Source organism: Rhea pennata, chromosome 5 (assembly GCF_028389875.1).
Source record: "Rhea pennata isolate bPtePen1 chromosome 5, bPtePen1.pri, whole genome shotgun sequence".
Classification (NCBI taxonomy): domain Eukaryota; kingdom Metazoa; phylum Chordata; class Aves; order Rheiformes; family Rheidae; genus Rhea; species Rhea pennata.
The window spans coordinates 29,511,114-29,524,772 of NC_084667.1; the positions used below are offsets into that span (position 1 = coordinate 29,511,114).

The 13,659-nt window shown below is 37.6% G+C and overlaps 1 protein-coding gene across 3 annotated transcripts in view; it reads right to left on the reverse strand.

Annotated features, from left to right (window-relative positions):
- MPPED2 (metallophosphoesterase domain containing 2) overlaps positions 1–13,659 on the reverse strand; it is a 119,506-nt gene that overhangs the window by 63,798 nt on the left and 42,049 nt on the right. For all 3 annotated transcript variants that reach the window (XM_062576566.1, XM_062576567.1, XM_062576565.1), the window contains exon 3: positions 8,110–8,291. In XM_062576566.1, coding sequence (XP_062432550.1) covers positions 8,110–8,291 — 182 coding nt within the window. The remainder of the gene's footprint in view (positions 1–8,109; positions 8,292–13,659) is intronic.

Consider the following 13,659-nt stretch of genomic DNA (forward strand, 5'->3'; position numbering starts at 1 on the left):
GAAAACTCTGAGCTCCAGCCCACTGAAACAAGAGGGCTCACGAACGAGCTGCGCAGGCGGGTCACAGCCAGTCAAAAGCAACAATCTACTCTTCTTTAATAAAAAAAAAAATTTTTTTTGAAGTCATCAATTCTTGGAACGCTTATTAGCCCCCTCTTACAGGTAATCACTCTAAGATAAAGGTCTGCCAGTCTTGCATTAACACAAACTGCTGCACGTTGCTTTTCTGCAGCGTAGTAATGTCCACTATACTGTGAATAAATGCTAACATCTGAGTTTTAAGCCTGATTCAACCCCTCTCATTTAACATTTTAGCAGATTGTCACTCTCAGTGGTTGTTTAGCCATGAAAAAAATCATTTTATACAAACCAAAAATGCAAGATAACATTTTTGTAGCTCAGTTTAAGGTAATTTCACATATTTCTCCACACGCAAAACCAAAAAGAGCAGAGGGTGGGGTGGGGGGAGAGCGAATGCAAAACCCTCACATCATTCCTGCTCTCTGCTAGGTTCTGTAGTTGTATACAATATAAAATAACAGTGGTGATTAAAAAAAAAGAAAAAAAAAAAAGCTGTAATAGACAGGACACTGCCAACCAGCTTTAAATTGAATTACACAGCCTGCTAATCTTTACGATGAGATAAAATTTCTTTGAACACTACACATTATACTAAAATTTGCAGTGCTCTCTCCCCCTCAGCCCAGCCTCTCTCTGCTCAAGGCAACTCCTCCACCCCTGCAACCATTGTCCTTCCTAAGCAGGAATGTGATGCTCTACCAACTGCAAGATCCTTTCAAAAATCAGATGTTTTTTATACAGTGTGTGATGTGAAAATTTTGTAAGAGAGATATTTTATACTCTGTATTTTTGATGCAACATTTAATTTTTAAGTGACAAATGGTTGGTGTACAAAGAATACACACTTTGACTACTTTCCGTTGAAATCATTCTCATATTAGGATACAAAGCTGCAGCAGCAATGCTTGTGGAAGAATCTGATGACAATGTCTATAAAACTTTCTGTTTGGGTAGTGTAAGTTGTTTCATGCCTAGTCCATGCAATGATCATAAATCTTTGTTATATTTTAAAGGAGATTTGCTGGAAAAGGGGGAGTGAAAGGAAAAATTATTTTGGTTATTTTATACTTTTGTTTTGGTTATGGTTCTCTATCTGAAACCTGATCACCCCTCCTTTTAAGCCAACAGTAGTACAGGGAAGCAGATCAAGAAACGACAGTGTAATTATTGTGATTAAAAGTCCTGTCCAAGAATTATGCAGTACTTTCCAGTACTCACTGGCTCTCTTTTTGCATTGAAAATTACCAAATATGTTGCACTTAAACATACAAAGAAACTACTCAGTTTGGAATATTATTCTTTCTGAAAGCAAATTTAACCTGAGCCAAGTGTTCTAATGACCTTCAAATACCACTTTAAATTTTAGTTTGATTGATCATGGCAAGATGTATAGAGAATATTACACTGTATTTCTAGCAAGTTATAGTGACTACAATGTATGAAACAAGCGCATAGTTTCTCTGCATTCCATCAACAGATAGAAAAAATAGTTTCATCTGAAATTTCTTTATGAAAAGTTACTGGGAAAACCAAAAACAAAACCAAGAAACAACTGATCAGACATGAATAAACTTAAACTGCTCCTCACACAGAAATTCCACTTAAGTGAACAGAAATTTTGCATTTTCAAAAATAGCGCATCTAGAAAGTAATTTATTCTATTTTACCTTCAAAGTTTTAAGCAGGCTGTTTTGCACAAGTATGTAGTAAATAACTGATCCCAACTAAGAGATAAATATAAAAAAGCAATCATGAATAAGCAGAGCACAAAAGTAGAATTTTGCACTATTTTGTATTTTGTTCTTTCATTTTCACATTTCTCTGTGGATTGGTGTATCAGAGTAAATGTTATTCATTCTTCTTTTTACAGGAAAATGCACGTGGTTGTATTCTCCCACAACTCCAAAAATACAGTAAAAACATAACATTCATGCTACTTTTGTATTCCTGTGAGAAGAAAAAATTTAAAAGTAGTATCACTACGCCTAAAAACTGTTTATGAAAAGAAAAGCTGAACATTGATGGATTCCACTGCATACATGTTTTTTTTTTAAATAAAGAAATTGCACTGACATATTTCATACTCGTAAAAGTCAGCATCTATTCGCAATTAGAATTAATAAGCAGGCAGGCACAATAAAACTGTCTTACAGGCTTGCCACTGCACCTGAAAGTCTCAATTATTCCCCAGTTCTGAACAGCTCTGAAGCAAGCAGCCAGCAAGGTTTGGGCCCTGCAAATCGCATGCAACTCCTAAGGGTTTCAGCAGCATCACAGAATGCCAACACCAACAGAAGAGTCAAATGTCTTAGGCAGCACCAGTTTCAGCTCTCATTAAAGTAAGTGTATCCTGTCCCCATGGCTGAAGCCCAGGGCAGCTCCCCACCGAAACCGCGGCTATTTGCAAAATTAGACTAAGAGGTTTTTCAGAAAGTTGCTTCCCTCTCTCTCAGAACAGCTGTGCAAAACTCATACATGCTTACAGGATTAAAGTCACATCAGCATTTTCTTTCACTTTCAACGAATGCAAATTTTTTTCAAGAGTTAAGAGTTTTGCTCATCAAAACGGTATTTTATGTTTAGTCACTTAATTATTCATTCCAGCTATAACAAGTGGAGCAATATAGGGTTCAAAATATGCTCCAGATGGTAAGAACAGAAATCAGAAATAAATCAATTTATTAAAAATAGGAACAGATTTGTTTTTATTGCTATAATTTTACTTTAAAATACTCAGAAGCTTCCTTTTGGTTCTAAATTAATTCAGAATACTTTGAGCTAATGTTCCTCTGAATGTGGAATACTTCAGAGCTTGCTGGCTTGTTTTTATAAAGAAGTTTCATGTCAGATGCTAAAAGGAATAATAAGTTCTGAAGGACAAACAGTTGGACACAATGAAATTACTTTCAACGGACATAAGCAAAAGGAACACGCTCATAGACAAAACCCTAAATACAATATTCCTGGATAGGAGACTGTGCCTAAGTAAGATTTGAGAAATGTGAATTTTTCTGTGAGGAAAACAAATAAACACAACTTAGGAGAAGACATCATTAACCTAGAGAAAAAAAGATGTATCAGAAGAGAAAACAACTGAGCCAGACTAGATACACAAAGAATAAAAGACGAAGGTGACCTCGATTTTTTAAACAATGATAAGAAAAGAGCCTCATCTTTACTGTTTTGCTACATTTTTTTTTTCAGATTATATCATCTTCAAGATCAAACACTATTCTTGCAGGTGTCAGAGTTTTGGATATAATTTCAAGTTTTAACATGAGCTAATACAGACAGCTAAGTGCAGACTACATAGAACAAACTGGCTGTCCATACCTCTTAGAGCAACACAACATTTTCAGTGCTCTTCCATTTTGTCATCTAGGCCTTGTTACAGTCAGCTATTCCAATACCAAACAGCTATTTTCAAAAACATCCCGCATGAACAAGACCCGCTGAAACATCAGTGCTACCAACACAAAAATAAACTTAACAGAACTGATGATACATTTCTGAGGACTGCAGCCATACATGCAGGGTGTAACAAGACAACTGCCACACTGAAAGAGTTTAATCATTCTTTTCTTCTTATTTTAAGGATCATAGTGGAGGAACTACAACACAGAAGAAAGTCAAAATTTTATTTTAGATATATCAACACCATTCCTGCTAAAGGCAAGGGTATATAACAAGTAAAGAGAAATCTGTGCCCATCCAAAACCATATGTATTCAATTACTGGACTATTCACAAGGTTACTCATTATTACCCCACAGAAATATAGCAATAACAGGATAAAATCTAAAAGAAACATGCATTCAGAACAAAAGCAAGACATGAAGAAAGCACAAAAGAATAAGGCTGCCAAATCCCCAAACAACTCAAAAAGAAAAGAAAAAAGAAAAAAGAAAAAAGAAAAAAGAAAAAAGAAAAAAGAAAAAAGAAAAAAGAAAAAAGAAAAAAGAAAAAAGAAAAAAGAAAAAAGAAAAAAGAAAAAAGAAAAAAGAAAAAAGAAAAAAGAAAAAAGAAAAAAGAAAAAAGAAAAAAGAAAAAAGAAAAAAGAAAAAAGAAAAAAGAAGAAAAAAGAAAAAAGAAAAAAAAAGAGCTCAGCTCTGCCGCTGTAAACTGACAGTGCTTTCACCTGTTGGATTTATCCACATCGATCACAGGAGAATTTTGCCTAGTTTGTCCAGCATATTACAAACTTACATTACAAATTTTGCATGAATAAGGAAAAAAAAAATCAAAGAAGTAAGGCCATAAGTAAGAGACAACCATTATACCAAAAAAAAAAAAATTTAGAAAATAAGATTGGCCTTTTGATAAAAATGAATAAGAGGGATGCAAATCATTCACATATAACAAACATATCATTCCTCAGACAGATACATCTGACTGAATTTATCTTTGCTTTTCCTTCAATTCTTTGAGGTCACTTCCCATCACACAGAAAGGAAATACTATATTATGAAGACAGAGCTATCTATAATTAGATAATCCTCTATTTAATTCCCATATATGACTGAGTAAGAATGGACAGCAAAAATAGGAACAATGATAACATGTTGAGTACATTCAATAAAAAACATATTGGGCAACATCTTAATTCTTCTTCAGTACATAATGCTGTGTTTACTGTTAGGTCAGTTAAGTTACTATAAGAGATTTTTAATGAAAACAATTATAAATTTAAAATAACTGTGTTTAAAGCATTTAACAGTCACTAAGGTCAAGTGATTACAGCCATTATAAGACCCAAGGGACATGTTCACACCAAAACAAAGTGAATAAATTACCTCAGCCAGCGTATGTAATCACTAAGTGACCACAGAGGTTATTCAGTGTATGAGCCTAGATGACTTTCATGCAAAACCAATAATGAAAATTTATCAGTCAAGGGGAAAGAAGCACAAGAATTAGTAAAAGTTCTACGATAGGCTGAGAGCCAGAAGGAGCACAAAAAAGGGCAAGGAAAGCGTGTTTTGTAATGAAGAGGAATTAACGTAATGAAGCAGACAGACAAGATATTGAATATTTTGCTCAGGAAAAATATCCACTGAGGCTTGAAGGCAAATGATGCAACAAAATATTAAGTCACAGGGTTGACACAAGTGCTCTCAGTCCTATAGGATTCTGGCACATAAAAAACCAAGTAATATTAGGCAGGAGTTCAGAATATTCATCTTCTAACCTTTGTTTTGGCTTTCTGTCAAGAAAATTCTGCCAAGAAAAACAGCAAGAAAACTCTAGATTTTTTAATGGGACAGGTACTGTGCCTTATTATCCCATTACACCCCCTAGTGCAGAAACAGCCCTGTTGTTCTACCACAAGGTAAGAAAGATCACCTGTAGAACAAAGCCTCATTTGCTCTTGCTTTGATTTTCAAAGTATGAAAGATACAGATACTGTCCCTTCATTTCTGTGTTGTAACAGGATTGCCCATAAAGAAAAGCATCCACACAAAAAGTACAAAACTCGCTTCTACGAGAACATGATCTTTGATGGGAATTCTAGGTACTTTTGAAGTACAGTCCTACCAAATACGATAAAAAAGATGCAACCTCATACATGGCAGACAAAAAAGGAATCCTGTTTTTTGTTTTTGCCTGCCTCTGGTAAGTCTTTTTATACTATTATCTAAGTATGTCATCATCCCACAACCTTTAAGGTATTAATTTTCACAATACAGCTAGGAAATAGCAAAATGTGGTTACTCACATCTTATAAATAAAAGTCAGAAATAGAACGGAAAAAGGACATGCTTAAATTCACAGTGTTTTGATTCAAGATGAGAAAAGAAGAGCAATGGAGTAAATATTAACCAATGCAGACAAGATTCCATGGGAGAGTCAATTTGCAGTCTCACTGTAGGCTAGAACCTACTGCCTGGTACTGGTCGTGTAATTGGTACTGTTTTATATACAAAAATCAATGTAGACTCTGTGAATGTAAAAAGGAATGAAAGAGCAAGAGAGGTTTCCTCTGTATCTGAGAGGTAATATGAAAGTTTCAGGCCAAAGCCAGTAAGTTCTTTCACAGTCAAAGCTTCCAGTCGGTTTCAATGGCACTGGCAGCCAACGAATGCAAAATTTCCTTTCTCATCACACTGGCTTCTACAAGGACTATATATATGCTAAGAAAGATAAAGTAATGAGGCTGGAAGAAAACCTGTCCAAGGCTTATATGTTGCACATGTTAAACCAAGGATGCATGCAATAAAACAATGCCATCCCAAAATACTTGTTAAAACAAGGAATGCCACATGGCTGCCCATATTGTAAGAATCCCCATGAAGGAATTAAAATAACAATAGCAGCATCCTCCTGCTGGCTTTCAGCATTACAAGTTGTCATTTTCAAACAGAAAGCACTGGACACGCGCTCCGGCTGTATCAAAACAGTGTTTGTGTAACGATCCAAAGCCGAGAGACTTTGTCTGGTCGGTAGCCAGATACTGATCTTAACAGTTCTTCGTGTAGATTTTGGAGGTCCACAGTCTCCGCAAGGCAACTCGTTTCCTGGAGCAGCCTGATATAAAAGGCATCTGTGAAAACCGAACCTGCTTGAACAGCAGTGCTGCCTGGCTTCTCTGTGAGGACTGGAATTTGGTGGGACCACACCACCCACTCCCAGGGAAGCTGTGCAGCCTCTAGCAGTCTTTTTCTTGCTAATCTCCTCCTCCCACCGCCCAGAACTTTAACGTTTACAGGTCCTTATAGACAATGCACAACAGTTAATATGGTTCCTAATGTTTTTTTTTTCTCCCAATCTATGTATATATCCACCTGTTTCTCATTCCTAGCCCTGTGATTACATTCCTAGAAACAGGATGGATTTGATCCCATAAAATCAACTATTGCTTTCTAGAAGTAAGAATAATAAAATTTACAGCACAACAGCAGTAACTGAATGCCCAAATGCCTCTATACACAGTAGTAAAAAGGGGAGCAAATACTCTTGAATTCAGCTATGGCATTTAGTGGAAGTCAGCAGGAAGATAGTAAGGGAAGAACACTATGGAAGAAATGCAAAAGAGGGTGAAGAAGACCAAGAATGTGTAAGCTCTTTTATTTTAATAATTACTTTTCTAAACCAGAATGTTCTTCACTAATGTATGAAGGGTCAGCCAAGCAATTCCAACAGAATAAAATGAAGCCATTAAAGGCTTGCAGAGATGTGGCCATCATAGAGTGGGCAAGGGAGGGTGCAGTGACTGAGGTACAGCGTGATGACAAAGCTATGTTTTCACAGCTTTTATATAATGCTGTAACTTCCATTCCAGGAAAACATTTCTGGAAGATCAGCTGCTTGAGTCACCTTTACCTCTGAGTATTTCTAGCATCAGCAATGCCATGGCAGTACATAGCCAGCCCACCAGCGGTATTTGTTACAAGAATACTTTGCAGATGTTCCCCTCCTTCATTTTGGTCTTCTGCTGTTACAGCCTAACTGCCCTCATCTGTAGCAACACACTATCAATGCACAGTTAGCAAGTGCAAGAATAAGAAATGCTTCTACCTAAGAAGCTCTGAGTGTCTCATTCCAAGTAAAAATACTATGTGAATATCACCACAACAAAATTCCCTTCTTCCAAACAATACTTCTGATGTTGCACCCTATATTGCAGAAAAAAAGACTTCCATAAAAATATGTTGTAGCTTTCACCATCATTTAAAAATAAGATAAACCTGAAATTCAGTGAGCAGTATGTTTGGCTGTGGACATAAAACTATGCAACACCGTATGCGCTACTATCAGACACCACCACCCCTTAGTGCACACAGAAGGCTACGCAGTCCTTGCGCTGGAATGACAGTATCTTTCCCCTCAAGATAGTGCAGAAATAAAGCCAAGTCTCTAAATTTGTCTTAATTAACAGAATCATACTGAAGCTAGAAACAGCGCATTACACGAGGGCAAGTGAAGCAAGGGTAGGGGGGAATTCCAAGTTCTCTAATTCAATTAGGAGGCAGTGACTGACACTTGGACAGGAGAGGTTAATTGGGGTCACCAAAACGCAATAATTCCTTACCTAACCAGTCATTAAACTTCTTAACCTCTGAGGGCAGTCCCAGTTCGGTGAAATCGCCCGTGTGGAGAAGGATGTCCCCATAAGGCATCTGGATGCCATCTGTTCTGGAGTGCGTGTCTGAGACGCAGACAAATCGCGTGTGGCCCGCTGGTTTTGGAGTATCATATGGAATAGGGTCGACCCTAAAGCAGACACACAAAGATCTCATAACAGTTACAAGATTAAATTCCTCACATCTCATATTTCAAACATCAACACAAACCCATCTATACATAATTGTACATGTGCACGCACAAGCATTTATACATGCACCATGCTGAAAGAAAAGACTCCATAAAGCAACACCATCAAAAATCCAGAGGGCCCCATCATGTTTGTCAAAAACTTACCTGTCAAGGAAGAAAGGTGGGAAAAAAAAAAAAAAAAAAAAAAAAAAAAAGATATAGCTAGTTTCTGATAATTGGTGAATGTTTAGAAAATGAATTAATTTAAACATCGGTGAAAGTGCTTTTTTAGAAGTTTCGAATTCAGATGCATCTTCTTCCATCACCTGCTTTATACATGAACAGGTGCACAGGCCACTGAATAACCACCCTAGCAGGTGGCCAGCAACAGTCTCTCACTTGAGTTGAGCAGTTTCACATATGATTTTGTTCAAGGGCATAAACACCTTTACTGATTCCAACAGAAATATTTGTTTACACGCAGTCAGGTACATTCAGCAGTGCTGTGATGAAGCCTGGAAACTGCAGAACTGAGCATACTGGTAACTCCTTATTTTCTCTCATATAAAATCTTGAGCTCATCTTCCAAGATCTATAAAGTCAGGAACTGATGTGATAGACCATTAAGCAGGCCTGGATAAAAAGCATTTCTTAATGATATTAATAATTCAGTTCAATTGGCTATTTGCAAGCTGCACTTCGTTAAAATTATCTTACCAACTGAAACAAGAGATCCAACATAGAAATTTGGCTTTTTTCTTCATTTAAGCAGAATAGAGAAAAATAATAGGGAAGAGAGAAGTGGTTTAGGTATACTTAGTGGTTAAATGTTCTAGTTTGTATGAAAATAATTTGAAGTATAAAAGGCAATCCAACATCAACTTAGAGACTGCAATTATTTCACTGCAGAGTTATCTCGTTTCGATCTGATGAACTTTGATTTGCTTAGTTTGCCTCCTCTTAAAACAACGGAAAGTATCACACGACAATCCAACACCTGAATAACATAGCATCTGGATTAACCCCACAGAAAAGCCCATCTCAACTGCACAAAATATCAATGCATTCCAGTGATGGGCCACTTTATTTATGGTTAGAGCTTTAAGCTAGAAATGCTGTGGTATGTAGGACCTGCCTTGAAACAACGGTCCAGTTATGTCTCAAACCACTACAGCAATGAAAACAACCTCTATGTATTTTAGAGTACCCAAAATAACAGTATTCTAAGACTTACTAGGATGAACTGGAACAACAACAGACATGCAAAAATTGTTGCGCAAGAGCAAAAAGAAAATTAAAACAGATTGCAGTTCTGCTTTCCACACTGAATGAAAAGGAAAGCAAGTAACTAGCACAAATGACTGGGAATTCTACTTTCCTTAAAAACTCATATTTTTAATGAGATGTGTGCTTAGTTACAGAGAATGAAACACAAATTCTAAGAAAATAAAGGCTGTACAAGTGTTCCTTTATCTTTTCTAACCTAGATATATCCTTGTTTTTGTACTGAACTGTATGGAAACTTACACTGGTATCTTACTCTGGCTCCTCACACAGGGGAGAGACCCCAAAGCATCCTCCAGGGAGTGATTCAGCTCCCTGCACTGGGAATGTTTCAGGAAAGCGAATCCCTATAGAGGCTGGTCTCCAGTGCAAAAATGTCCATGTTGACAGAGAAAAGTTTTACTGAATTTATATTTTATTTGGTAGAGTATTTACTAATAGCTTGAATTCTAGGCACATAGGAAAAGTGTGGAGGATTTTCCTTGTTAGACCGCATTTTCTAGGTAGCAGAAATAAGTAGTTTCAGTCATACTGTATTAACCATAAATGTACCATATGTGCTTCTGCAAGATGCTGTTTGTTTTAATATGATCTTCATTTTATAGACAGGTATTTTCTGCATGATGAGCTAGATGGGAAGGGGCAGCTTCATAGATCTTTTTTCTCGTTCTCTCACTCTCCTTTTCATTCCTCCTTCTCTTTTGGGAATGGACCTCCTCTTCTGCCCAAAGCATCAGGTATCATTAGTTGAGGCATATATATAACTGGTTATCACTACACAAAGCCACTACAAAACCTGAACAATCAATAGATCGTTCTTCTCTATCAGGACTAGAAATTAATAAATTTGTTACCATAGAGAAAACTCCCTTACCCATTGAGATCATACTGGCAAGCTAGGCAGAACTGTGATTACAGGCCACAGCGCTTTCTTATCTGGCCCTTCCTCCCAGTTATTGAAGCTAAATCAAAACTTTTAGAAATATGCCACGGAGTAAAAACATGGGGGACTCTGAATCAACATCTCCACACTTCCAAGCATGTTTTCTCCAGACAGCACAAAAAATGAACACCCGCTTCATCACTACCGCATACCATCACTACCACATGCCTCGTTCAGACTGTCTCGGCATGAGCGATGACTAGCACTGTCTGCCTCTGTGGAGTCCCCTTCTGCTCCTACGCAGCCACTATGCTTTTCCTGTTCTCGGCAGTTTATTCCCAAACTGTTCTGTTTTATGCAATCCCTATTAGCGTATGACATTGTAAGTCATTGCATGAATAGAAAAGATCCTAAAGCAGATTTCAAAAAATTCCATAATCCAAATTCATTAAGTTTCTGATCCCTCTTTCCCCCCTTTATATACACTATGATGTTGCCAAGTAACCTTTTTTCTATATCTAAACTTAATTTCTTCTCCATTCAGTTGTGCTTGGCTAGTGAGTATTTGAAAGTAAGATACTGAAGGTTATTGTGCCCAGCCCATCAATTTTATCTTACTCAAAACAGCTCTTCAATAAAAACTTAATAAAATTGGTGTTATCACTAATCCTAAAGGTTCACATTTTCTTTTCATCTATAGATAGTGTATGGGAAAAAGTAATGTAAGATTTTTATTATTTTTATTTATCACTGTATCACAAAAGGACTCGGCCCTGAACTTTTGAGATCATCTACTACAGAAGGCAAAGACCTACCCTTTCACAGCTTTTGGCTGACACCACCAGTAGGCTTCTATGTGGGCTGTGAACAACCACATCTCTTCTGCCAGTGGTCTGCTCACCCCACAGCCTAACAACTGGAGATTACAGACCGGCGTTTCCAACAGTTCCATAAACTCTGTTGTGCATCTGACTTTTATCACAGTTCAGCAGGATGTAAGAAAGTAATTATTTCAGCCCTGCTTGCCACGAGTCTCTGCCAGATCAGAGCATGTACCTAAGAAACTCAGTAGCTTCTTTACCGATTGCTTCAAACACATCCCAAGTCTGACGCACTTCACCACCACCAAAACTTTATTTTTTTTCCATCTTCCTGAGATGGCAGACTGAAGCACTTTACAGATTATTCTAGCATCGCATTGGGAAAAGTTGTGCTCATGGAATGAAACAGTAAATGTAACACCACCATAATTTAAAAATGTTCATGTTTGGATTAATACAGTAATCAAAAAATGGGAAACAACAAAATATTGGAAAGTATTAAAATGAAAGTAGAGTTTTTGCCTTAAGTTAGTAAACAAATTTGACACCTAACTTTCACTGAAGTCAGCTGGTGACAGGGACTCATCTATCTTAAGATATCTTGCACCTTAGAAAGACCAGGCACTTAAGTATTCAGAAGTCTATGTAAGGCCCATAGTGAAATCCCATACGGCAGCTGAGCAATACTGCTTTCTAAGACCATGACAGTAATGTAGTATCTGCCACATTTAAAGCATTCATGACAGAGGTTTAGGAATCAAAAAAGACAACCTAATCTCTGTACACTTCTATAAAGATCTTGTTTATCAGATAATTACTTGGCTAACTAAACTGCCTTCATAATCAGTTGTTCTCATTTAGATGAGAGTCCCTCAGATGCAAACCTCAATTTACAATTCTTCAAAACAATTTAATCAAATGAGAATACAAACCAGACTCTGATTTAGCTTACTCATAGGCTACCACTGAACACTATCTTTCTGCAAAACCACAGCTATGATGGTGGTCCGAAGACACCAGGGCCTTTAAAGGCCACATGCTGCAGTAGGAAAGCTCAGCACTGCCCTCCTGTTCTACTAGCTATACATATGGCAACCTGCGTGTGGTGCTGCCTGGGCTGCTGTTACCTGGTTCTGGTCCCAGTACTGCAAAAACCTGTGCTTGGCAGATGCGTAACTGCAATCTGTTCCTGTAAAGGGGTGATCAAGAAGGAAAGAATCTGGTATCAGTATCAAAATATTCCTGGCTATTTCTCCCGAAAGAGGGAGGGGAACCAGAGAACAGACAGCTTCACTGGCCTTCAAAGCGGTAGTTCAGCTCTAGATCTGCTCCTCAGTCAGCCCAACAATATGCACTCCTTATTTCAGGATCATGCAGTGTCACCCATGTGAGCATATCATCAGCTAAAGCTATTCAAGGATAGCTAGGTGTACAAGCAAGCTATAATCCTACTCTTTACTCATTTTTTGTTTTAAATTTCACTATGAGTTACTTTGTCTTTTAGGGAAAAATTATCAACTTTTAAAACAACTGGAGGCAACATCAGGATAGCTGGCAGAATAGGGGGAAATCTCAGTGTAGATGCAGGTGGAATCACCTTCCACTGAAGAAAGAGCTCATTACACTGCATGTGTCACCCGCCTTCAGCCATTTCACAAGTTGTAGTGTTAGTATGGGATCTGCTGACTGTACTGTAAGCTCCTGCTAATACAACTTTACTCTCAAAACAATGAATGAGATGGTGCTCCAAAGTCTCTTTATCAGTTTTTCTTACTTGTGATCAATGATTAAAACACAGAGCCCTAGCTGCATAAATTAAATTCTAGGAAAGACCACTACAAATGAAGAAGAGCCTTCAGTGGAGAAGAGTCCATACTGCAACTGCACACAACAGCAGGGCCAAATTCAGCTCTGTTTTCCCTTCTTTCTTACTGTGCAGACCTCCTTTGTGGAAAGTCATCATTTGGCAATACAATGGAAACAAGCAGAGTTTTGGGTACGTTCCCATGTGTACAGAGCTGCTCCTGTCAGCTTTGAGCAACACATCAGAAAAAGTAATAGTATGTAGTGATTATTCAGATGCCCTTCTCTCCCTTCCTTTCCTTCCTCATCCAAATGCAGATGTAGAAATTCTTTATCCTTTTCAGAGGCAGAACTGGGTTTCATCTGACAAGGAAGCTCTTGTATTTGAAGCCATAGCTTCATTTATATTTTAAAAAAATGGACTCTGATAGGAAATTAAATAATTGAACAATGACCAGCAACGCAGAAGTTATCAAAGGTGGCTGGATTCCAAAACTCATCCAGGAGGACACTGTGCCTTTCACGTGCATGGCGA